At 28.6% G+C, this 27,934-nt stretch overlaps 1 protein-coding gene and 4 long non-coding RNA genes across 5 annotated transcripts; 3 read left to right on the top strand and 2 right to left on the bottom strand.

Moving 5' to 3' along the window:
• Nucleotides 1-1,049: 1,049 nt before the first annotated feature.
• LOC112740977 (uncharacterized) lies at nt 1,050-3,922 on the bottom strand. Its single transcript, XR_003171338.2, has 3 exons — nt 3,748-3,922; nt 3,598-3,652; nt 1,050-1,334 (listed from the first exon to the last, which is right to left on the bottom strand). It is a non-coding gene; the product is annotated as an uncharacterized lncRNA (long non-coding RNA).
• A 7,030-nt stretch (nt 3,923-10,952) lies between these two features.
• On the top strand, nt 10,953-13,329 carry LOC140178234 (uncharacterized). Its single transcript, XR_011870534.1, has 4 exons — nt 10,953-11,123; nt 11,215-11,269; nt 11,358-11,486; nt 12,969-13,329. It is a non-coding gene; the product is annotated as an uncharacterized lncRNA (long non-coding RNA).
• A 2,912-nt stretch (nt 13,330-16,241) lies between these two features.
• On the top strand, nt 16,242-18,474 carry LOC112740976 (uncharacterized). The gene is made up of 2 exons (XR_003171337.2): nt 16,242-16,371; nt 18,175-18,474. It is a non-coding gene; the product is annotated as an uncharacterized lncRNA (long non-coding RNA).
• A 942-nt stretch (nt 18,475-19,416) lies between these two features.
• Nucleotides 19,417-20,965, top strand: LOC112740974 (uncharacterized). Its single transcript, XR_011870539.1, has 3 exons — nt 19,417-19,725; nt 20,107-20,186; nt 20,552-20,965. It is a non-coding gene; the product is annotated as an uncharacterized lncRNA (long non-coding RNA).
• Nucleotides 20,966-21,262: 297 nt separating this feature from the next.
• On the bottom strand, nt 21,263-24,476 carry LOC112740972 (uncharacterized). Its single transcript, XM_025789735.3, has 9 exons — nt 24,024-24,476; nt 23,421-23,607; nt 23,117-23,250; nt 22,872-22,984; nt 22,533-22,785; nt 22,289-22,444; nt 22,114-22,193; nt 21,943-21,992; nt 21,263-21,862 (listed from the first exon to the last, which is right to left on the bottom strand). The coding sequence occupies exons 1-9, from the start codon at nt 24,393-24,395 to the stop codon at nt 21,732-21,734; spliced, it is 1,476 nt and encodes a 491-aa protein (XP_025645520.1). The 5' UTR covers nt 24,396-24,476; the 3' UTR covers nt 21,263-21,731.
• Nucleotides 24,477-27,934: the final 3,458 nt, after the last annotated feature.

Raw genomic sequence — 27,934 nt, forward strand, 5'->3', positions numbered from 1 at the left:
AGGAAAGAAGGAAAAAATACTAGCCTAAAATAAAGGAAAGATTTCTAATCATAAAATCCCTAAAATTAAGCTAAACCCAAAAAGGAAAAGATTTATAATTAATTCTATTTACATAAGATTCATAAAAGGAATTAGGAATCTGATTTTGATTTGATTTAGTCAACAGTATTTTCTTTGGAAAGCTTTGTTCCAAGGAATTGAAGGTGGATGTTCTAGACAAACTTAAAATTCAGATTGTGACAACACTTTGTAAATTGGAAATGGTTTTTTCTCTGACTTTTTTTTATGTGATGTTCTTTGATAGCGTGCTTTGACAATGAAAGTGGTTAGACAATTAAAGGTACATGTGAAATTGCTTATAGTTTTAATACATATTCGTAGATAATTGATATATTATTAGTCTAGGTTTAATTGTATATGGATCTAGTTATTAAATTTTACTTGTGTCATGGTTGAGAAATGACAAATGTCCTATTATTTGGTTTGATAAATTTGGTTGTGTATTGACTGAGAAATAAGTGATGAATTTGTTATTTTTGATAGAATCGTAGACGGTGGAAATATTCAAGTTTTAGGGGAGGTTTTGCCAAAATTTTTCTAAAATTTTTTAATGAAAGTGAATGGAAAAAAATTGTAATTAGTGTTATATCTTGTTTTTATTTTTTGTTTTGGTTTTTCACATTTACAGGAGTGCTAAAATGGTGACAACTTGCTAGCTTAAGGACTCAAGAATATTTTGATTCATAGAAATACTAATCTATGTTAGACTTTTAACTTTTGGTTGAACTTGTGGAACTAATCAATGTAACATCATACCACACAGAGTCTTATGCTTAAGTCATAAAGCTGAGGTGGCAAGGTATTACGACCTCTAAAAGTAAGATATATATATATATATATATATATATATATCAATGAAAAGAGACAGTATACTAGGAGCCTTGAAAAATAGGTGGAACAAATCGCAAAATGAAAACCGCAACGCTCGAGGATTAGGATTATATGCATGCTAAGAAACCTAGGAGATAAGGATAAGGATAAGCGACGTAGAAAATAAGGCCAAGAATATATCATAACTAGCTCCTGACTCAGCCTGCGAAGCCAAGGCTGGCCGGAGAATATATAGACATACATATACAGGTATCCCAAAATACTCAAAATACAAAATAAGGTCCTAGCTCTCCCTCAGCCTCTATGAGGAACAAAATAAACAAGTTTTCTTGGAGAGCAAGCTAGATACATATCTACATATATACAAACAAAACCCAAAATGAACCCAAGTACTACTCTGCTTCAGGATCCAGACGCCTAGCGAGGAGCCTCTCGACCTGCATCTGAAAACAACAACACAATATGGGGTGAGAACCGGAGGTTCTCAGCATGGTAAAGGTGCCACGCGTATAATAGATAAGGTCCTGGGAATGCCAGAGGAAATCCTAGAACTTCGTCATAAAATTACAAAACTTAGTTTCTAAATAAAAGCCATAATTAGGGATAGGTAATCTAAGCTATTCCTATACTTACTCAAATTCAAATCTAACATAACCACCAACCCTTTTTCACCCTTCCTCCATTCCTCTGCCATTCATAAATCATGCAGAGACAAGCAAACAAACAAGTTCACTCAGAAGTAAGAAGCAGATAGAGCAAATAGCAAGAACAGCTGGTAGCAGGATAAATATTCACTTAGGCAGTCTCAAATAATGCATAGCAGTCAAAGCAAACAAATGCACATGATGCATGTCTATCCTATGGCTGATGATATCATCTGTCGGTTATATAGCCAACCCGACACGTCCTGGTAGCTAACCATGGACTAAAACACCCATGCAGAACAAGTGGGTTTGAGCTACAACCCCCTTGCTACTACCCGCTTAACCCAGAGCCAGTGGAGTAACCACTACTGCGGCTACTACCCAGGCGGGTGTTTAAAAGCTCAACCTGGAGCAAGTGGGAGACCCACTACTATTGCTACTACCCAGGAATCACAACATACATTTATTCAATCCAAGTCAAGCATAATCATTATCAATTCTCAAACATTGACTTGGAGCAAGCGGGACGAACCACCATCCTTGCTACTGCCCAGGCATCTCAAGCATACATTCGTTTATTTCAGATGAGTTCAATCATCCATCAACATATCACTATCACAAATGTTCATCATTTCCATCCTTCTTATTCATAATCCATCATTTTAACCCTTACTTCACCCTCAAGTTACCTTAATTTCATGGCTTCAACTAGCTACTGGACTTAGCACTATACTTTCAGTCTAAAAGGAAGAAAAGTGGAGGTTTAGAAGTGAGAGTTTGATTTAAAATGCCAAAATCTAGTTTTGCAGCAAACAGGGGCGACGCGTACGCGTTGGTCACGCGTACGCGTGGAAGTGAAAAATAGCACGCGCGCGCAATTTTCTTTCATGCATACCCGTGGACGAGAACAGCATGTCACGCGTACGCGTGGTCATGTAGATTAGCTCATCACGCGCACGCATGGCTACTCGCGCATGCGTAGTTTGAATGTCACGCCACGCGTACGCGTGGGCCACGAGTACGCGTGGATGTACGTTCTTCAAAGAACAATAACAGATTGCCTGAAAGCTGCAGAACCAAAATCAGCTATCTGCATAACAGTTTTCATACCAACTTCCATTATCCATAACTTCCTCTACGAAATTCGGATTTTCGTAAACCTTATATCAATCTCAAGTTTATCAAATATTCTTTAATTTAAAACCAACCTCATTTATATCCAAAATTTGAGGAGCAAATTATGGACTTCCAAAGTTCATCAAAAACCATTTTTACCAAATTACACTAAACCTCATTTTCTTCCAAAAACCATATTTTTCCTTTCAAAGCTCATTCTTATTCAACCCAATATACCATAACCATCAATACAATTCACTCTTCACCATCACACAACCATTCTTGCAATCTTAAATCAAGCATATCACATTTCCCTAACTTTACACATTTTAATCACGACTAGCATCTTAATCCAATTCCATTATTTATCATCTTCTTAAAATTCCTTAAACATTAACACAACATTATTCATTATAGCAAAACCAACAATTCCAAATAAGCACCATTAAATTAAACACCATCCACAATCTCATCCATACCATTACTTTGTCATGACCACAAGCCCTTCCTTCATCACTATCACATTAGCATATATATATATACACATACACTTAACCCCCACTATCAATTATTCAACACAAGCACTACATCAATTTATCAATCAATCATCACAAACACTAATCACTTAACACATTTAGCTATTTCAACTTATCCTATAGTGCGCTAGCCTAAGTTTTCATAAAACCTTATATGTTAAACGTGCGAAACCTAAACCATATCTTAACCGACCACTTTATTCTATCCAAGGCAGCCTCACAAGCTAGAACCCAGCCCCTCCAAGCTCAAATAAACCAGCCACAAACTAAGCCTTGATCACCAATAAACCTCCAAATACTCACTTTTCAATTTCAATGCATATATATGACTCAATTCACCCCTAATTTATATATATATTCAGATTTTTCATCAAGAAATAAAAATTAGCTAGGGTTTAGGTGATCCTTACCACACCCATATGCGTAGTAACTCAAGCCCAATAAGTTTCGCAAGCTAAATCGAACCTAGAACACCAAATTAAACAATTTTCAACATAGGTGCTCATAAATTTTCGAAACTAAAACAGAGAAAATCGAAGAAGGAAATGTGGATTTCTTACCTTACAATGTACCGGGCTTTGTAGAGCTCGACGCTGCGGTCGCGTGGCTGCAAACAGATCGTCAATGGGAGCTCCGGATCAAAAGTTATCGAGAAATAAAATTTCACTAAGGGTTTGGAAGCTTCAAACGCTCCTCCCTTGCTTGCTGAGCCTCCAGCGTTCTGCATGCCAAATGAGGGAGAAAATGAGCTTTAGCTCATTTAAATGATGGGTCCGGTTGGGCCTACGGGTCCGGTTTGGGCCCAGTTCAATCGGTTCGGCCAATTCAGTCCAATTTCGGACCAAATTTTTTGAAATTGGTATCAAACTTCTTGTTTTGAAGAGCTCTATCTTATTTTAATATTGGTTTTGCATCCTTAATTTTTCTAATTAATATTCGATTTATTGACTAGTTATTTACCGTTTTTAGCGGAGTTTACAATCAATATAGACGCTAATGTTATTTTGTTTTAAAACAATTTTAGTTAAATGAAGCATGTTTCAATTATCTATGTTATTATGTATTATGCAAATATTGACTTGCTCAGTAAATTAGTTAATATATCAATTAATTAAAAAAATAATAATTTAGTAAATTATGTGTGTAACTTGTATTTAAAAAAATTATTATAAAATCAAGTTATATTTTGTAACAAAATTTTATGATAGAAAAATTTATATTGTTATGAAAAACATTATAAAAGTAAAAATTTGTTACCACTTTTGTAACAAATTTCAGTTTTTTATTAAAAATATTTGTTACAAAAATTACTTTATATTATAACAGTTTAATTTTTTGTAACGGGACGTACTATAACAATTTTATAATAAATTTTTTTGTTATAAATTTCTTTTATTTTAAAATTCAAATTTTTTATAACAATTTTTTTAGTTACAAATACTTTTTTTTTGTTTGTAATGTAAAAGTATTATTCATGTATAATGAAATTGACAAAAATCAAATACTATGGTCGAATTCTTGAAGAGAAGAAAGAGAGATTGTAGTTCAATTTATTTTGATGATGTTGGTATGAGAATAAAGAGGAAGATGAGAGAAAGAGATTAACTAGAGTAAAATTTTTATTTGAGCTTTGAAATTTGATGCATCAAGCTTCAAAGATTAATGAATACGGAGCTTTTTCATTTTTTCTCTTTCTTCCTTAATGTTTCATTTTTTCTCTTTCTTCTTTAATGTTTCTCATTATTATTATTATTATTATTATATTATTATTATTATTAAATAGTTTTTCAACTTTCAAGTAATTATCACTTTATTTATATGCATCCATGGTCAACTTTGGTTGTCAGAAACTAAGAATAGAAAGAATTAAAAAAAATCCAAAATTTAGTATTTTATGAACATATTATAAGTTATTATTAACTTTCGACCTTGATCCAACTTTATAAATATGCGTGAGAAGTCCTCAATAGAAACCATTAAAAGAGAAAATATTTTATTTGTGACTTCAACCTAGCCTGTACTTTTAAATCCAAAAATTAGAAGACATGATGAAAATTGCAACAAAGATAACATTTGTGATGATTCTTCTTGCTTTAGTAGTCACCAATGGTAAGTATTTTTCTTTTTATCTTGTATTTTTTTTCTTTCAATATCTAAATTATTGTATTACCAAAGACCAATTAATCTTGTTTACAACCTCCCTTAGCATAATTTTTAATTACGTTACTTCAATATCAAAAGTCAAAATGGAATCCACAATAAACTTACTAATAAATTTTGGTTGATATAATATAACATTTGTTTATACTTTTTTTTTTCGTCTAGAAAAATAACTTTATATAAATTTTAGAAAATTTACATATGACTTTTAAAAAATGATGATTTTAATTAGGAGGAATGCTAGGGGGCAACAACTTTTGTGATTTGTAGCCATCAAATAGCCATCAATGATGATTTTAATGGTGTGAGATTTGTGTGAGATTTCATCCAATTGCTTACTTTTCTTTGCTGGTTACATGCTGGCCAGAATTTAACAAAGTTGCTGATCCCTAGACTTTTCTAAATTACAATTGATGAACAAATTAGTCACAATTTATTATTAACAAATTTGAGATCCTGTATTATATTATTACCAAACCCTCTAATCCTCTTTACGCTTTTCTTAAAAAAACATAATATGTAAGTAAGGTAGGTAGATTGAAAAGTTTGATTATTTTATTCTCATCAACATTACGTCATTGACTACTATTCTCTTGATTAATTAACATTTAATTCTAGTATATCAAAAGATATTTTACCCACTACATTTTTTTAGAAAAAATTGATCTAAACTAACAATTAATTATAACTGCATAAATAAATCATAATTGATTACCAACAAATTTGAGATCCTGCATTATATTGTTACCAAATTCCCTAGCCATTTTGGGCCCTTCCAAAAAAAAAAAAACTATTTAAGTAAAGTAATCAAATTGAAACTTTTTATGATTTTATTCTAGTGAATATTACGTTATTGACTTTTTCTTAATTAATTAAGGTTTTAGTCTATCAAAAGATATTTTACCTATTATATTTCTTTTTACCTAAAGAATGTTACAAATAAATCAAATCTTCAGTAGTTATTATTATTATTATTATTATTATTATTATTATTATCAAATAGTTTTTCAATTTTCAATAATTATCACTTTATTTATATGCACACGTATTAATGTTACGCGTATTATTGTTAATTTTTTCTTCTTCCTCTCTGTATGTGTTCGTTAAAATATTGTAAATTGTTTATGATAATCAAATTATATTAGAAATAATGATTCTTTTTTTTAATCTCTCCGTAGGGTTTGGTCTCCCAAAAATATCAAGAAAGGTGGTGCCTGAAAGAGATTGTCCTGGTGATTGTGTAAATTTTATATTTCTTTGTCATCCGAAAATTCCTACGTGTGTGAATGGATTTTGTGTGTGTACAGGGTTAGACAATAATAATTCAACCACAAAACAAGAACGCCACGATTAAAAATAAAAACTATTAGGTTAGTATATGGGTACCGTTATGAATGCGTATGTGCGGCTTGTGGCCTTTATATGACAGATTTTAGTATATAGCTAGTATAATAATAAAATAACAAATTCAATAATAAAATTTCTAAATTTAATAATGTTATTATTTTTGGATGTAAAATGTGTGATGTCTTATATAATTATATATTAGGATGGAATTAGAGTAAAAATTGAATCTAGTTTTTATCTAATTTTACGGAAGACAACACGACTTTTACATATAAAAAAGGATACTCCGATCCCCTGACATTATTATTTTTAGACAATAAGAATTTTCGTTAAAGAAATCATCAAATTGTAACGATAATTATTTTTGTGGGGATTATTTGATAGTATGTTTATTTAAAAAAAAAATATATACTGGTAGTGGTCAAATGAAAATGGACCATTGAAAAAAAAATATAGTATAGAAAAAATTTTAAGTGTAATAAAAACATTAGTGTTCTAGTTGTTTTTATCGTTGATCTGAATTATAAAAAATATATATAATATATATTAATTAAAATCAACGGTTAAAATAATTGGAATACCGGTATTTTCGATACATTTAAAATTTTTCCTATAGTATAAACATCTTTAAAAAAAAATAACATAATACAAAAAAATTAAAGAAAGTGAAAGTAACAAGAATTTGTATACCCTTATCATTAAGAATAAATTGATTTAGTTAAAGGACTTTGAGCAAAATTCTTTTTGAGCTTGTGAGATGAAGATGATTTTTTCGTTAAATAATTAAGATACTTATATTACTTTGATCAATGTCTACATTAGTTATTTATTTGGTTTAAGCTGCACAATTATCTTACTCATTCATCATGCCCCACTTAGTAAAAGTTACATATATGATTCATAAGTCCTCGTTGGATTTGGATGAAAGTTGTCATAAAAAAGTTGTTTATTTATTTGATAAGGTAGGAACCATCTTAATCACCACAAATATATATTGAATAATTAGTCTACAAAACTCTCATCGAAAATGGTTGTTCTTTTTGTGCTAAGTATTATATTTCTATTTACTAGTAATTCTTTATGATACTTATTACAATGTAATTGCTCTCTCCTAGATCCAGGTAATACTCAAATCCATTTTTAAAAATTACGTCATTTTTTAAATTAGTCATAAAAAGATTTTGTAAGTCATATTAAAACTATAAATATATAAAAATGAAATCAATTCTTCCATTAATTAGATGATGATGTGTTACAGTAAGTGTCATATGGCATGATATTAGTGGCACAAATATTCAATCCGACCCGCAATAGATTAGATTAAGATCGGAGTAGGTTGAGTTGCGGATAGGATTAGGTGTTGATTTAGGTCTATTCTTTTCGACCTAATCACTACAAGAAAATAGAGCATTTGTAACAAAAATTTTGTGTCAAATTCAAAATTATTACAAAAAGATTTTTTTTTGTAACAATAATTGGTGATTGTTACAGAATAATAATGTTTTGTAATAACAATACGAGTTGTTACAAACCATGTTAATATTTTGTAATAACCTGATATTTTTATTACAAATTATGTTAGTTTTTGTAATAAACCAGTATTTTGTTACAAAATTTTATAATATTTTATAACAAAAGATAAAGTAGTTGCAAACATTCAAAATACTTTGTAATGAAAAATTAATTTAACACAAAATTAAATATTATTTGTAACAAATTATTTGTTTGTCACAAAATGCAAGTATTTTTTGTAACTAATTTTTTTTTTCAAAATTTTGAAATCTTTAAGGGTAAAAAAAATTGTTTATATAATTTTTTTAGGATAATTTTATTTTGTTTCAAAAATATAAATTTTTTAAATATTGTTTGTATTTATTAATTTTTTTAGTAAAAAAATTAAAGATTACATAATTAATTTTTAAAAGTTGTAGATATTATTTTATATTCTCTTAAAAAATTAATATATAATTTTTATTAATAGTCAAGTTTTAAATGTTAACTAAAAATTAATTTGTGAAACTTAAAAGAATTTAACTGCATTGTTAAACATAAATAACAATAGTTAAATGTAAAAGGCAAAGTAAAACAATAAAAATCCTAACTTCCTCACCGTCACTCCTCTCTCGACCATCTCTATGCCTCCACTCCATTGAACAATGGAGCTCCTGCTGGAAGAAGAAGTACCCGCATAGCTTCCTTTGAATGCCTCGTCTCCATCTCCTCCGCCGTCATCTTCTGCACCGTCATCGTCTCATGTGCGTCGTCATCGTGTTGTGTGCGTCATCGTGGTCTAGTGTGCATCGTCGTCTCCTGTGCGTGGTCGTCGGCTCCTGTGCATTGTGGTCGTAGTAGTCTTCGTCTCCTCTGCATTGTCGCTAGTTTCTGCATCGTTGCAATTCGTGGTCACTGTTTCTACTCCTCTACTCGTCTTGCATCGTCCTCTGCCTCTGCTGGTTTGGTTCATCTCAGCTGTTCTTCCTCCACGAGTGGTGCAAGGCGTTGTCATTCCCTAGTTGCTGAGCATCGCTTGGTTGCTGATTTCTGCTCTGCTGAAAGTAAATGTATGTTATTTGAATATTGTTGCATATATTGTTCTTTGATAATCTAATTTTTGATTCTGCTGATATTCTTGTTGTCTATGAAAATATTATTGTGTAATCTGTTTGATAATCTTATTTTTGGTTATTTGGGAAGTTGATTTTGTTTTTTGTTTTTTTGCTTCTTTGTTCTATTATTTTGATTCTTTTTTTTCTTATATTTTTGTGTTTGTGAATTGAGTGTCTTATTGTCTTGTGGTAACTACATTATCCTTATTAACACAGAAATATTAATTCAATTTTATTATTAATTTTTTATTTTTTTACAATGTATTGAATTAGAATAGTTTGTATGGGGAATTATAGACGCCTCGAAATTTAGTTTAGATAGATCGTTTTAAAAGTGGTAGTCGTTGTGATGCTAGGTTGTCTCCCTGCTCTTTTTTCCAATCTTTCTTTACATCCTTCTCTCATCCGTTCTTATCTCCTATAAAAATTAGTCCAATGGTCAACTACCAAAAATATTGGATTAATTTTGATAGTGTACCTTGAGTTTAGGAAGTGCCTCGATGAACTATTTCTAGATATTGTCTTCTCTCAACCTGGTGTGAAAAATCAAATACGTTGTTCTTCTTCCAAATGCAATAATTTCTTCTCTCAAACTTAGAAATGAAGTTATCATCATGTGCATCATTGGCGGATAGTGATTTCATACAAAACATGGGTACATCATGGTGAAAGTCTTCAAGATACATCAACTATAGATGTGTTTGATTTAAATGAGATTGATTGTGAAAGGGAGGATGATTCTGTCACTTATGAGATGTTGTATAACATCTTTAGAGAAAAAACACTAGGAAAGACGTCGAGAGATTTTACTGTCAACGTAGATGATAATAGAGCAGAAGAACCTCACGAGGGGGCAAAAAAGTTCCAGAGGCTAATGAAGGATGCTAAGCAAAGCATGTATCTAGACAGTGGAATTTTGAGATGATCTTTCATTGTTAAGTTTTTTCAAATGAAATATTGCTATGGATGAAGCAACAATTCAGTTGGTGCTTTGTTGCTCTTTCTAAAAAGCATATTTCCAAAGAAAAATACATGTCCTACGTTATTTTACGATGTTCGACAAGTGATTCGAGATTTGGAATTAGAATACGAGAAGATAGATGCTTGTGTGAATGATTGCATTTTGTTTTGGAGACAAGCATATGCTGATCTTAATGAATGTCTAAAGTACAAGAAATCTGGATGGGTGAAAGAAAAGGGGAATGAAAATGATGACTCTCATAAGAAGGTGCCCCAGAAGATACTAAGATACTTTTTGTTGAAACCTAGGCTCCAAAGGATCTTCATGTGTGAAGAAACAACACTAGCAATAAGATCGCATAAAGAGAAGCAGTTTAATGAAAGAGTTCTAAAACACCCAGCAGATTCTATAGCATGGAAGAAATTTGATGACGAACACGAAGGATTTGTGTAAACCCCGGTTAAATTAGTAGATAATTAGTTAATAAATTATTTTTTAATAAGGAGGATTAGAAATGCGAATATTATATCAAAATAGGGTAGAGCTCATCGAAACGAGAATTTTGACACTAATTTTGAAGAAAACGGTCCAAGAATGGACCGAAAGGACCGAACCGGTTGAACCGGACCCGAACCGGGCTGTCGGTTCAACCGGACCAGCCCATTAAAAAGAGCCACGGGCTCATTTTCTCTTCATTTCCCTCAGCGACGCAGCAAGCCTCCCAGGGAGGAGAAGAAGAGAAATTTGTTTACGTGAAATTCAATTTCCCGTAACTCCTCCGTTCGAGCTCCGATCGCCGCACCGTTTGCGGCCACGCGTTCACCGCGTCGAGCTCTACATTTCTACCGGAACAATTTCATAGGTAACTTGCTATTTCACTCTCAGCTTCATCTTCCCCCAATTTTCGAATTTTAAGTGGGAATATTGAATTTCTTTGATTTCTGATGTTTTAGGATCCAATTAGCTTGAGAGAAACGTTCACTCTTGCTTATGTGAAGCTTGGGTAAGGTGAGGATATGATAATTCTATTTTAATTTCATTAAATTTGAGCTTTGAGTATTAAATTGGGTATATATGTATTATGAATGTGTATTAGGTTGAAAATAAATAATTGGAGCTTGAAATTGTGAATACTGGAACTTGGAGGAAGCGGATTAGTTGAGTTTTGAGGGGCTGTTTTGGTTTTGAATAAATAGCTTTGGTCGTTACGTGGAAATCGGCTAAGGTATGGTTTAGGTTTCTTGCATTTAATATATAATATTCTGTGAAAACTTAGGCTAGATGACCATTGGATAAGTTGGAATGCAGGTGTATGTTTAATGTTTAGTAATTTATCGATGAATATATTTGGTTGAAGTTTATTGGATAATTAGTTTTTAATTTTGGATGGTGAATGTTGTTATGTTAATTTGGAGAGAATTATGGTTGAATGTTATTGTTGATTAACTAATGATTTGGTGAATTATTGATTTGAGGTATAACTATTGTGGAGGTTGTTGTGATAATGAGGTATTTTGTGTTAAAAGCCTAGGATTTGTGAACTATGATCCTTAGTTGAATTTTGGTTGTTGGATTTGAATATTGTATGAGTTTAATTGTTGATTTGAAGTAGATTTATTGTGATGATTGTTATGATGATGAGGAAGGGTATGTTGAATTGAAAAGAAAGCAGGTTTGGACCCGAAAAGGGTGGCAAAGTCCGAGTTTTAGAGGAGATGCTGCCGAAATTTTATAAAAATTTAGAGATTTTATTTAGATGATTATTTAAAAGAGATTTAGATTTAAAGGTTATATGGTTTGATTTTGAGTTATTAAGATAGTGAGTATGTTTTAAGTTTGAAGTTTGATTCTTAGAAAAGAATGAATTATGTTTTGAATTGAAACTATTGATGGATGGAATGGGAGGTGATATAATGAAGGATAAGGATTGAATATGTTTAATGTATGATGATGAATGAGATGCAATTGGGAATGATGTGGATGTTGATGAATTATAATTGAATTATTTATATGGCTTATGAATTTGAATAATCTGAGATACGAGATTCCCTGGATTAAGTGCCGTGGCTTGCCACCACGTGTACCAGGTTGAAAACTCGATACTCTGTTGACCCTACGACGTAAGTGTGACCGGGCACTATATAAATTCCCGGGAATGTTACCCCCATTGAGCAATATTGATTATTTGAGAAAAATCTATGCATAGACTCTTGGGGATGCACGTCGGGGGACAGTCTAAGGACAATTCAGACTTGTCGGGTTGGCTGGATAACCGACAGATGAGCCTCATCAGCCATAGGACAGGCATGCATCATATGCATATTACTTGAATTACTTGCTTGTGCTCTAATTGGGTGTGCCTATCTGTATTTGCCATGCTAAATGTGTATTTGTTACCTGCAGTAGTTGTAACTTTCTTGTGTTTGCCTTTATCTGTTTATTTGTCTGTGAAAATGCATGATGGAATTGGAGGTATGGAGGAATGGCAGTATAGGACTTAGATTTAAGGTTAAGTTAAGTTAGGATTAAATATTTCTAGGAAACCACCTTTTATGGCTTCTGTTTAATACTTTAAGCTCTACAATCTGAGTGTCGGCGTTCTAGGATTGCCTCTGGCATTCCCAGGACCTTATATATTATGTGTGTGGCACCTTTACCATACTGAGAACCTCCGGTTCTCATTCCATACTATGTTGTTAATTTTCAGATGCAGGTCGAGAGGCATCTCGTTAGGCGTCTGGACTCTTGAAGCGGAGTGGTTACTGGGATATTTTGTTATGCTATGATGTATATATATGTACTTAGTTTTCTCTCCGCATGACTTATTCTTTTTAATCCTCTTAGAGGTTTATGGAGAGGCAGGATTGTGTATATGTACTTTTGGGTTTTGGATATGTATGTATATATATGTGTAAATATTCTCCGGCCAGTCTTGACTTCGCAGGCTGAGTTAGGAGCTTGATATTTTGTATCTTTGGCACTCTATTCCTACTTCTGTTATCTTATGTTTGACAGTTACAGTTTTCTTAGCATGCAAGTTAACTCGTTCCTTGAGCGTTGCGCTTTTATCTCGCGATTTTTATTTTCCCTATCCTTCAAGGCTCCTAGCATATTATAACTCTTCTGCTATTATATGTACTTATTTTATTTTAGAGGTCGTAATACCACATCACCTTTGTTTTACGACTTAAGCGTAAAGCTTTGTGTGGTAGGGTGTTACAATTTGCATGTGATGATAGAAATATCAGGCTTGGAGTTGCTAGTGATGGATTCAAATTTCAATCCATTTGGCAATATGAACATTTCATATAGTATTTGGCCAGTTGTTCTTATTTCATATAACTATCCTCCATGGATGGTTTTGAAACATTCAAATTGAATGTTATCCTTACTTATTACAGGCCCTAAATCCGCCGACAATTCTATTGATGTATACTTACAATCGTTAATTGAAGAGTTGAAAGAATTGTGGGAAGATTGTGTTGAAACATTTGATATGGTTCAAAAACGGAATTTTCAGTTGTTTGCTGCAGTTTTATGGATAATAAACTATTATTCAGCTTATGCCATGTTATCTGGTTGGAGCACCAAAGGTGCACTAGCATGTGTATATTTCCACAGAGAAACTAGTTCTAAAAGGCTAAAACATGGACACAAGCATTGCTACATGGGTCATCGCCGATATTTGCCACATGATCATCCATGGCAAAAAAACAAGAGTTATTTTGACAATATCAAGGAACTTGGTGAAGCACCTAAGTGTCTTAGAAGAATACAAGACTTTTAAACAAACAGAGTTTGGAAACCATACTAAGAAGAGAAAGAAGTTTGAGCATGACAACGTATAACTAAAAATTGGAACAAGAAAAACATTTTCTTTGAGTTGCCTTATTGAAAGACATTATTGTTGCGTCAAAATTTAGATAAAATGCATATAGAGAAGAACGTCTTCGATAATATTCTGGGCACGCTATTAAATTTAGATGGAAAAACAAAAAAAAATCTTAATGCACAACTTGATCTTCAACTTATGGGTGTCAAGAAAGACCTTCATCCTCATAGAGTGGACAACAACTTTGTGATGTCGATAGCCAAATATACATTGTCAAAGACTAAAAAGGAGAGTAAGAAAAATAAAACAACTTTGTCAATTCTTGAAAGAACTCAAGATTCCTTATTCATATTTATCAAATATTGGTTGGTGTGTATGTTGAAGATTGCAAAATTTATGGCTTGAAGAGCCATGATTGCCATATCCTATTAGAACGATTGCTACCACTTGCAATTTGTAAGCTTATACCCAAAGAAGTTTGTGAACTGTTAATACAACTAGGTATTTTTTTTTTTTTGGAAAGCTTTGTTTCAAGGAATTGAAGATGGATGTTCTAAACAAACTTAAAATTTAGATTACGACAACACTTTGTAAATTGGAAATGGTTTTTCCTCCGACTTTTTTTTATGTGATGTTCTTTGATAGCGTGCTTTGACAATGAAAGTGGTTAGACAATTAAAGGTACATGTAAAATTACTTATAGTTTTAATACATATTCGTAGATGATTGATATATTATTAGTCTAGGTTTAATTGTATATGGATCTAGTTATTAAATTTTAATTGTGTCATGGTTGAGAAATGACAAATGTCCTATTATTTAGTTTGATAAATTTGGTTGTGTATTGACTGAGAAATAAGTGATGAATTGGTTATTTTGATAGAATCGTAGACAGTGAAAATATTCAAATTTTAGGGGAAGTTCTGCCAAAATTTTTCTAAAAATTTCGAATAAAAGTGAATGAGAAAAATTGTAATTAGTGTTATATCTTATTTCTAATTTTTGTTTTGGTTTTTCACATTTATAGGAGTGCTAAAATGGTGACAACATGCTAGTTTAAGGACTTAAGAATATTTTTATTTATAGAGACACTAATCTATGTTAGACTTTTAACTTTTGGTTGAACTTGTAGAATTAATCAATGTAAACACTAATGTTTTTTGTTTTAAAACAATCTTAGTTAAATGAAGCATGTTTCAATTATCTATGTTATTATGTATTATATAAATATTGACTTACTCAATAAATTATAGTTAATATATTAATTAATTAAAAAATAATAATTTGATAAATTATGTGTATAATTTATATTTAAAAAAAATATTACAAAATCAAGTTATATTTTGTAACAAATTTTATGATAGAAAAATTTATATTATTACGAAAAACATTGTAAAGATAAAAAATTATTACCACTTTTGTAACAAATTTTAGTATTTGTATTAAAAAAATTGTTATAAAATATTACTTTATATTATAACAGTTTTATTTTTTGTTACAAAATTTTTTATAACGAAACATACTACAACAGTTCTATAACAATTTTTTTTGTTATAAATTCTTTTTGTTTCAAAATTTAGATATTTTATAATAATTTTTTTCGGTTACAAATGTTACCGGTTTTTTGTAGTGTAAAATTATTATTCATATTCATCATGTATAATGAAATTGACAAAGATCAAATACTATGGTCGAATTCTTGAAGAGAAGAAAGAGAGATTGTACTTCAATTTATTTTGATGATATTGGTATATGAGAATAAAGAAGAAGATGAGAGAAAGAGATTATTAACTAGAGTAAAATTTTTATTTGATGCACCAAGTTTCAAAGATTCATGAACCCGGAGCTTTTTCATTTTCTCTCTTTCTTCCTTAATGTTTCTCGTTCTTTTCTCTTTCTTCCTTAATGTTTTTCATCATCATTATCATCATTATTATTATTATTATTAAATAGTTTTTTAATTTTCAAGTAATTATCACTTTATTTATATGCATACATGGTCAACTTTGGTTGTCACAAACTAAGAATAGAAGAAATTAAAAAAATACAGAATTTAGTATTTTATGAACATATTATAAATTATTATTAACTTTCGACCTTAATCCAACTCTATAAATATACGTGAGAAGACCTTAATGAAAGTCATCAAAAGAGAAAATATTTTGTTCGTGACTTCAATTTAGGCTGTATTTTTAAATCCAAAAATTAGAAGACATGATGAAGATTGCAACAAAGATAACATTTGTGATGATTCTTCTTGCTTTAGTAGCCACCAATGGTATTTTTTTTTATATTTTTTTTTCTTTCGATATCTAAATTATTGTATTACCAAAGATCAATTAATCTTGTTTACAACTGTGATCGTCTCCCTTAAAATATAATATAACATGTGTTTATACTTTCTTTTTTTGCCTCTAAAAAGATACTTCTATATAAATTTTAGAAAATGTACATACGATTTTTAAAAAATGATTATTTTAATCAGAACAAAATAAGATACCTTTAGTTAAACTAACCAACTTTTTGTTAAAAAAAAAATAATCCAAATTAGTACTTAATTACAACTGATGAACAAATTAGTCACAATTTATTACTAACAAATTTGAGATCTTGAATTATATTATTACCAAACCCTCTAATCCTCTTGACCCTTTTCTAAAAAAAACATAATATTTAAATAAGGTAGGTTGATAAAGTTTGATTATTTTATTCTCGTCAACATTACGTCATTGATTATTTTCTTAATTAATTAACATTTAATTCTAATATATCAAGAGATATTTTACCTACTGCATTTTTTTTTAGAAAAAATTGATCTAAACCAACAATTAATTATAACTGCATAAATAAATCATAATTAATTACCAACAAATTTGAGATCATGCATTATATTTTTACCAAATCCCCTAGCCATCTTGGTGCCTTTAAAAAAAAAACTATGTAAGTAAAGTAATCAAATTGAAAAAATTATGATTTTATTTTAGTCAACATTACACCATTGACTTTTCTCTTGGTTAATTAAGATTTTAGTCTATCAAAAGATATTTTACCAATTATATTTCTTTTTACCTAAAGAATATTACAAATAAATCAAATCTAAAGTAGTTATTATTATTATTATTATTATTATTATTATTATTATTATTATTATTAACTAGTTTTTCAATTTTCAAGTAATTATCACTTTATTTATATGTACACATAATGAGAGAATATGGTCAACTTTAATTTGTTTGTCACAAACTAAGAATAGAAAGAATTAATTAAAAAAGATCCAAAACTAAGTATTTTATGAATATATTATAAGTTATTATTAACTTTCGACATTAATCCAATTCAATAAATATGCATGACAAGGCCTTGATGGTGAAGATCAAAAGAAAATATTTTGCTTGTGACTTTAACTTAGACCGTATTTTTAAATCCAAAAAATTAGAAGTCATGGTGAAGATTGCAACAAAGATAGCATTTGTAATGATCCTTCTCGCTTTAGTAGTCACCAATGGTATTTTCTTTTTCATCTCATATTTTCTTTTGATATCTAAATTATTGTATTATCAAAAACTAATTAATCTTGTTTATAATTGCCATGGTCTCCCTTAATATAAATTTTAATTATGTTACTTAAATATCAAAAGCTAAAATATAGTCCACAAAAAAGAGTCTATTCTAGCAGTACATGTTTAAACTAACTCAATTTTAGTTGATATAACATATTTGTACTTTTTTTTTCTTTTTTTTTTTCCTCTAAAAATATATTTTTCTATAAATTTTAGAAAATTTACATACGGCTTTTAAACAATGATGTTTTTAATTAGAACAAAAAATGACACTTTTAGTCAAACTAAAAATGTGAATTTTTTCAAAAAAATATATAACGGAATTTAATAAAATATTTATTTAAAACATCATCTATTAAAAATAATATTAATTTCTAATGAAAACCTTTTAAAACCAATCCAGGCACATTTATTTTTTTTCTTCTTCCTCAATGTATGTGTTCATTAAAATATTATAAATTGTTTATGATAATCAAACTATATTAGTAATGATTATCTTTTTTTTTTTAATCTCTTTGTAGGGTTTGGTCTCCGAAAAATACCAAGAAAGGTGGTGCCTCAAAGAGATTGTCGTAATGATTGTATACCTTTTATATTTATTTGTCATCCGAAAGTTCCTACGTGTGTGAATGGAAATTGTGTGTGTATAGGGTTAGACAATAATAATTCAAGCACAAAACAAGAACGCCACAATAATATAGATGGTGAAAAATCAAAATTATTAGGCTAGTATATGCATACCATTATTATGAATGCTTATCTGCGGCTTGTGATTTATAGATGGTATGAAATAAATAAAAATGCTATATATTTACTAAAAATTAGTCACCGAATCTTGTATTATGTATTTGTATACTAATACTAATAATTGATTTTTTGTGACAAATTTTGGTGTATACCTAATATAATAATAAAATAAAATATTCAATTATAAAATTTCTAAAATTTAATAAGATGTTATGACCCTTAGCTTGGATGTAAAATTTGTGATGTCTTATACTCTTATATAATTATATATTAGGATGGAATTAAAGTAAAAACAGAATCCAATTTATTTCTATCTAATTTTACAAAAGATAACGCGACCTTTATATATAAAGAAAGGATATGTTGACTCTGATATTATTATTTTTAGACAATAAAAATTTCCGTTAAAGAAATTATCAAATTATAACACGATTATTTTTAGGGGATTATTTTATAATATGTTTTTTTTTTAAATCATTAGTGGTGGTCAAATAAAAAGGACCATTATTAAAAATGATGCCTTAAGAAAAAAAATATAACTATAATACAAATATCTTTTAAAAATAGCATCCTATAAAAAATTGACTTAAACAAAAAAGAGATAATACTCAATTTGGTTCCTGAACTTATACGCGAATCTCAATTTAATCCTTAAAGTTTTAATTGCCTCTATTTAGTTCCAAACTTTGTGAACGTAACTCATGTTAGTCCTTGAAACAATTTTTAATGTACAAATGTTAACGGAACGTGACAGGCAGATGCCACACTAAACTTTGTAAAATGATGTCGTTTTGATTTTGGCACTCAAATAACCTAAAAATAACATCTTAAATGGTGTTTATTAAAATTTTACCTAACAAAATAAGTAATACAATGTCGTTTTTTAGCTATTTAAATGTCAAAACTAAAACTGCATCATTTTACAAGTTTTAGCGTAACATGTGATAGTCTACAACAGCCCTCTATTAATTTTTTATACTAAAAATAGTCTCGAAGACTAATATGAGGCACGTTTATAAACAGAGACTAAATAGAGACAATTGAAATCTGAAAGACTAAATTGAGACTCACAAGTATGCCCTCAAAATCTTGGAGAAACCTTTACACACTAACTCCTCTCATCGCCGCCGCTCGCGCTCTCTCCTCCCTCGCAATGCCTCTGCCGGCACTCCCTCCATCCACCTTCCGTCTGTGCTCGCTCATTCCGCCTCCCCTGACCTTCCCTCGACCGTCACTCTCTCTGGCAAGGCCTCCCTCCTCGGCGCTCCCTCTCTCGCAAACCCTCCATCCTCGCTCCCTCCGTCGGTGCTCCTTCCCTCTTCCTTGTACGCTGTAAACCCTAACCCTCAGAATTATTTATAATTGTGAATTGGTTTTCAGCTTAGTAATTAGTCAAAGATTCTGTAGGGATCTGCTCAATTGAGGCTTTAATTAGTTGCATAGTCGTTAATTTGTTGGAATTAGACTGTAGATTAACTCTGAAGGAAACGTTGGAGCTGAATTATATGGAACTACTGTTTTTAATTCCTGCTAAACAACCAAGTTGTTACTAGGTTGAGACTTGAGAATGCTGTAATTACTAATTAGAGGTAGGCACAACTAGGATGGTTCATTCATGTAGATGATTTTGAAGTAGAACTTTGTTTTCATTTCCTATTCAAATTTCTTTTTAAGGGAAGCTGAAATCCTTTTCGTTTTTGCATAAGTTCATTTTGCAGAATTGTTCTGTGAAATGCAGGTAGAAGTTGAGGAGTTACGGAAAGAAATTACTGATATACAAAATCTGGTAAGAAGATGTAAAGCCCCTAACTTTTTGTACATTTGTTTTAGTCTTTAGTTCACTAAAACGATTCATTGTATGTTGCAATCACAAGAAACAAACACAACTAACAAAATGACCATATATGTTTGGTGTTGTCCGCATCAGTCCTGCATCAAACTGATTGAAATCCATAGTTTAAATTCTCGTTCTCTATTCAATCTCATATAAATCTAAATCCTCATCTTTTGATATTATTTACACTTTTTTTTGAATCTGTTTGTATACAGCACAGGTTTCTTATTCGGTTAATATAATATTTTGTCATGAGAAATGTTTTTCAATTCTAATAATATGCTATTTCGGGAAGTAAGCAATTGGTCTTGTTTCAGTTGGAAGAGCTAAATAATTCCCATGGTGGTAAATTTGGGGAAATTGCCTCAAGGAGGAAAACTACCAAGTCTAGTAAAGAGATCGTAGATGATCCAGTTGACATCAAGAGAAGAGAATAAGTAAAAGAAGCTATGCTTCATGCTTGGGGTTGGGGATCTTATGAGAAGTATGCATGGGCCCAAGATGAACTTTAGGTATTTTTTTCCCCAGATTATAAGTATGGTAATTATGTATGAACAATCAACTTTAAAGCTTTTGGTCTAAAGTTAGTAGTTCAGCTTCTTTCTTTTGAATATGACACTACTTTGGTGTTTTTGCAATGACTGATTTTGTTTACTATTTTTTACTGCAATGCAAAAAGTAATATGCATTGTAATTTTGATAAAGTAAAATGCTTATTGTGGTTATACAAATAATTGTTTCTATTAATTAATTAGTTATTTTTTCTTTAAATTTGAATATTTTATAACTATTTCCCCCCTTGGTGATGCCAGCCTCAATCAAAGAGTGGTGTCAAAAGTTTTGGAGGTCTTGGGTAACTTTAATAGATTCACTTGATCAACAGTTTCAAAAAGCCCGAGAGTGAGTGTAGCTTTTTACTTTGTACATTGAGCATGTTATAGTTAGCATCGCAATTCTTTTTTTCCTTTCTTCAATCACATCTCTATATTTGTTTGAAATTAATAGAGGCTATAACTTGTATAACAAGTTATATATGGGGGGGAAAAAATCTAGGGTAGAAATTTCTTTTATTTTTTTTTCTGTTTTCCTCCAATTTTGTTGCTCTCCTAGAGGCACATTCCATGGCGATGGTGTCTTAACTAGTAGTTTTATATATATATATTGTTCATTTTAACTTTGGGCTGTAGGCCCTGTTGAAATAAAAAAAATGTTCTTTTTAACTCTATTCCTGAAAGCTTCCTGAATTTATATGTGGAATTTTCTTAGATTTGTTTCAATTGTTTGCTATATTACTCTGCTTGATTTTTAGTTTTATGGTTTTGGTTATCCTTGCGGTGATTGTTTTACTATTATGCAGAACTTGCTTTGCCTTTTTCTTTAATTTATACACTAATAATGACTTAATGATTATTACTATTATGCGGAACTTGCTTTGCCTTTTAATATATACAAAGAAAGAAACCACCAAAAAAAAAAAAAACTATATATTACCCATTATTAACAAATTAATCTATCAGCTTGGTATTCTGCAATCCAGCTTGCAATGATATTTATTTCAACGTGTCTTTGATTGATCAACCACTTAGGATCATTTTGTTGTGCTGGAAGGATGTCCAAGCAGTGAGTACCTGCAGTAACAATAATAAAAATAACTAAAATTGTTTATTTATTGTAAAAAAAAAAAAAATTATGATTGATATATTAATACCATTGACCGTGGTAAGAGCAATCAGACTGGGTGACAAACTCTCCAATACCCTGCAATACATAGTGTACATAATATTATTAAATATTTATCATTTAATTATAATTAATTTCATATTTATTATTTTTTTATATATTTAATAAACAAACAGTTATTTATATTAAAATGTCTTACCCGCCTGAGCTATATGGATATTTTAATCCATTGGAAAAAATTATATTACTGGCAAATCTTTTGAAGACTAATTTTATATCCTGTGTTATATAAAATAAAAATTAACGATAATTAATAATTAATTATTTGGTGAAAATAATTTATAAAAAAATTAAAAGAATTATTATTTAGATACCTGACCGCCATAATATGTTATTATCCAATGAGGCAGTGGAATTACACTATATTGTTGCTCGCATGAATCGAGATAATTTTCCATATTAAAAGGTCTTGGTTGAAACATTGAAGCATCTTCGTCAATACTAATTGGAACAATGATCTCGCTACAAGTCTGTTTATTAAATTAATTAATTTTCTATTAGTTAATTAGATATTATATATATAAACCAAGAAAAAAGGAGTAGGATTTTTTTTTTTACCTGCCAATCCCATGCATTGCCATCTTGAGATTGTTCAATTAAATTATCACTTCCTTCTATGTCATAGCATGAAAAATTTGATTGGTGATTAAAAATTGCAAAAGCTTGAAATATCTGACCAATTTCATCCGTTTTGTTGGCTGCTTCATCAATGGCGTGACATATGCTCTCAACTGATGGTTGATTGTACTGAGCTCCGATGGAATATATATTCTTTAAATGCTTCTTCAGAACTTCAACATTTTTCAATTTTCTAGAATTAATGTAGTATATAATAGGTTAATAATAATAATAATAATAATAATAATATGGAACAAAAAATATATATATTTGACTTACTTGCAAATCTTAAACCTTTTGCTTAGAACTGAGAGGCCATGAGGTCTCTTGGCTATTTCGTCAATCTCGTTCCAAGACTTTTGAATAGTATAATAACAGCTCTTACTTATTTCCTACATACCAAAAGAGTAAATTAAATTATTTATCTTTTAGAATTTACTATTAATTTTTTTTTATCAAAATACACATTATTTTAATAACTAATATATAAATTTATAAATAATGACATATATATAATGTATTACCCTAAAATCTTTGGATACAATATAATAATATCCATGTTTTGGGGCAACACCGTCAAAATAGAGAATCGGGGCAGATGAAGCTAAAGCACCATATGCAATATGAGGATATTTTAGCCGAAACCACGCTGCAAGCACTAGTAGATAAACAAAATAAATAAATAAATAAATATTAATCATATGTATAATGTATACATAACAAAATTCAAAAATATTTTTATGGTCTTCTTTTATATATATACTGTTTACATATTTTATGATGCTTAAAACTTTTTATGTAAAATTAATAATATATAATATGACTTACATCCACCGTAAGAACCTCCATAAACAATGATAGGAGAGTCATGAGCATTGAGAGTTTTTCTAATGTCTAAAAGAATAGCAGCATAATCTGCTAATGCTTGCGCTGAATTTAAATATCCCATAGTACTTGCATTTTTCAAAGCTTCTTCACTTGAGCCAAATGGAAATGATTTTCCATAGTACCTATGCTGTCAATGATAATAATAATAATATAACATTCAGTTAATCTCTTAATTGATTAGTATATGATATAAATAATAACAATATAAAATGTGTATTAACATAAATAAATTAAATATGAAAACAGAAATTATATATTTATTTCATTTACATTATTTTAATCGTAGATAGAAATTATTAAGATATATTTACTTAGATTATATTGGCCACATAATTAAGGCATGCGATTTTATGTTTTGATGTAATAAAGCTGAGTGAAAAAATCAATCCTACCATAAATGTACCCTTTTTAGGACGTTCTTAATTACATTTTTCATGTTATCTACGAAATGATTTTGAAAATTAAATAAAAAAGAAAAAAATTTTCACTGTGGATTACAGAAGACCCAAGCATGTTCTCTAAAAAATCATAATTAATTATTACCTCAATGTATAAAAGAAGAGCTTTGAAACGAAGAGCGTTGTCTTTAAGAATTCCAGCCGCGTCAATTCCGTCTTCTAAAGAAGTTTCGCCGTTAAACCATACAAAAATCGGTGCTCCCGATTTAGAACCACCCCAATTTTTAAAATCTATCACATATCTTTGTTTAAATGTGATAGAACTTTCGGGTTTATAATTAAAATGGTCTAATCTTTGAGTGTAATAAGATATGTTAATAATACTATTGTCATGATACTGCATTTTAGTATTTTGTGAAATTATTCCTAGTCTAGGAAATCTAAATCCTAAAACACAAATTATTGATATGTCTAAGAAGATGATTAAAAAAAACCATTTCGATACTAATGAGTACATTTTGAAAATCCTAATAATTTTTTTTCCTTATAAAATAAGGATGAAGAGCCTAATGAAAATAGAAGATGTATAGAAGACTGAGAGATGGTGATGTGCGAGAAGTGAAGAGAATTTCTCAAACTTATATAGAGGAGCTCTTAAGAATATGGTTATAAATCCCTTTCTTTCTTTCCTTTTTTTGCCTATCTTTTAAATGTGCTGAAATTAAATAGAGGGGTACTTAAAGAAAGAAATGATACGTACTAACCAGTTAGTAAGGAAGTTAAATGATAAATGTTTTTTTTTTTTAAATAAATTATAGTAGAATAATGCTTTATTTTCATGTTTCTTTTTTGCATTTAAATTTTCATATTTTACTTCATATGCTTCTCTATAATTAAAATTTATTATTTCTTTCAGTATAATAATATTAATACTGAAGTTTTAGATTAACTTCAAATTTACTTGATATATTAATTTATACAAAGAAAGAAACGATAATAATAGTGGAATTAAATTAATTGCAGTCACGTTAGCAAAAAAAAAATTAGTTATGGTCACTAATTATCATATTTATTATATGCACATTATCATGTATGTCATGCCATGCGATAATGTGAAATAGAGGCATATGAATATGAATATATAATTAAAAAAATAAGATGATGAACCTTCAATAATCATGTATGCATTTTCATAATATTTTGTGTTTACTGTTTTCATTTTTGAAAAATATTAGATAAATTAATCTAACGTTAACTAATTTTTTATGTTTTACAATTAATATATTGGACTTTTGGCATTTTTTTCTTTTAAGATCTTCAAATAGCCAATTTTTTAACTAATTAATTATATTACTATTTAAAATATTATTTTTTAAAAAGTTATCATTTCAAAATTTTGAGAAATATTTTAAGAAAATTTGTAAGTAGAATTTTATTTTCAGTCTCAATTAAATTTATGTGATAATTTTAAAAATATTTGAAATTAATTTATTATATAGTAGTTAAGGTAGTTAAATTTTTTTACTTAACAATTTTATGATATCTCAATTAAGAATAAAGTCAATCAATCTAATCAGATTAGTTATCAAAAATTAAATTATCATAAGCAAGAATATTAAAATTTTCAAGTTTTTCTTTTAATTAGTATTTACTATTTATACTTGCTTCTACATACATTCAATTCTCTTATGCACAAAGCATATTTCAATTCACACGGTGAAATAGTGTGAATCAGATCAAAGATGCAGAATGTTATAAAAATAATAATTAAATTTATTATATTGTTAACAATGGTGTGTATAATTCTTCGAACCAGAACAAGAATATTTATATTATTGGTATATTCATAAAAAATTTTGTAATTTATTACATACCCCTCTTAAATTATAGTATATATATGTACTTTATCTCTTAATTTTAGTAATTATATTATTTTTTATTTAATAAGGGTCAATTTTTGGATAATTTATAATAAATATATATACTGTATCATTAACTTCAATTTTATTAGCATATTATGTTATTACTAGTAGTTCTGAGTACAATATGTATAAAATTTTGAGGTTACTAATAATTATTCATATCAGCTCAATTTTTTTTTTATGACTATCAACTCACAATTTTGTTAATCTATATTTGAAAAAAGTTTAAAATTATGAACGATACATTAATTTAAAATAAAAAAAATTTTACATAGTCAAGCAACAAGATTTAATTAAAGATGGTTTAATTTACAGAGTATAAGTAATACTTATTTCACGCATTTGTATACGTGTGTGTATAAAATTTACAGAGTATATATATATATATATATACTATGTTTATATTTATTTTAGAACATAAATATTAAAAAAAATTCATAATGTCACTTCTAGATTCATAACATTATTTTTTTTAATTATATATTTTTATATTTTTACAAAATTATTCACCGTCTTTATAAATCTAACAAAAATAAATGAGGATGTTGATATAATAAATAAAGATTAAAAATAACTTAAAAAATATATATATAATTAAAAAAATAGTATTATTAATTTAAAAATGATGTTATCATTATTTAAAAAATATATAAATTATCTTTTTTTTCTTTCATATATAATTGTATTTAGTATGCGGGTTTAAGAAATTTTGAGAAACTACATGTAAAAAAAATTGTATACATGTTTATTTTTATTAATTAAATATTATTTTTATTTCACTAAAAAATTTTATGAATAATAAATTTTTTTTTGTTTTTTCTTTTAATTTGTAAATATTTAATAAAATTTAGTATTTACTTTAACAAGGGCATAATTAAAAATACGAAAATGCTATTTAGTATATATACTACATGATACAAATACAAAAAGTGAGACCCACAATAAAACTCTCCATATATATATATACTTTATCCTTTAATTTTAGTAACCATATTATTCTCTCTCATTTAACAAGGATCAACTAACTTTTGCATAGTTTATAATAAATGCTTAATTTTAATAACCATATTATTCTCCCTTATTTAGTAAGGGTCAACTTTAATAAATGCTTAATTTTAATAACCATATTAATAAGGATAATTGGGTCGGTGGCTACCTAAGGATTAATTTCAGTAACCATATTATTCTCCCTTATTTAATAAGGGTCAACTTTTACATAGTTTATAATAAATATATATCCCGTATCCTTAATCATTTTTATTAGCATATTAGGTTATCATTAGTAGTTGTGAGTAATGAGTATAATATGTATAGAGTTTTGAGATTACTAATAATTATTCATATGGACCCACAATTTTATTACATTGTATTGTTAATCTATACTTAAAATAGATTTAAGATTACAAATAATATCATTTTGATACATTAATTTAGAATAAAAAAATTGTACATGGTCATCAACTAACAAAATTTAAAGATGGTCTGATCTAATTGTAAACAGAATTAAAGTACGTAATATTTATTTCACACAGCTATAATATATATATATATATAATATAATATAATATAATATATTAGAACATAAATATTAAAGTGAAAAAATTCATAATATATCACTTCTAGATTCATAATAATATTCTTTTTTAATTATATATTTTTATTTTTTTATAAAATTATTCACATTCGTTATAAATCTAACAAAAATAAATATGAGGATGTTCATATAACAAATAAAGATTGAAATAATAGTATTCTTTTTTAATCATATATTTTTATTTTTTTTATAAAATTTTTCACAGTCCTTATGAATCTAACAAAAATAAATATGAGGATGTTGATATAACAAATAAAGATTGAAAGTAATTTTAAAAGAAAATAAAAAATATAATTAAAAAATAGTATTATTAATTTAGGAGTGACGTTATCATTATTTAAAAAAACATAAATAATTTTTTTTCATATATAATTGTATTTAGTATGTGTTTCGGTTTAAAAAACTTTGAGAAATTACATGTAAAAAAAAGTTTATATATATATGTATTTTGATTAATTAAATATTATTTTTATTTCAATAAAAAATATTTTTGTTTTTTTTTATTTGTAAATATTTAACAAAATTTAGTATTTACTTTAA

Source organism: Arachis hypogaea, chromosome 14, assembly GCF_003086295.3.
Source record: "Arachis hypogaea cultivar Tifrunner chromosome 14, arahy.Tifrunner.gnm2.J5K5, whole genome shotgun sequence".
Classification (NCBI taxonomy): domain Eukaryota; kingdom Viridiplantae; phylum Streptophyta; class Magnoliopsida; order Fabales; family Fabaceae; genus Arachis; species Arachis hypogaea.

Coding starts and splice junctions, on each gene's coding strand:
- LOC112740972 (XM_025789735.3), bottom strand. CDS start 24,395: ATGTACTCATTAGTATCGAAATGGTTTTTTTTAATCATCTTCTTAGAC. Junction 22,445..22,532: donor GCAATGCATGGGATTGGCAG/GTAAAAAAAAAA, acceptor TTTAATAAACAG/ACTTGTAGCGAGATCATTGT. Junction 22,194..22,288: donor TAACATATTATGGCGGTCAG/GTATCTAAATAA, acceptor TATATAACACAG/GATATAAAATTAGTCTTCAA.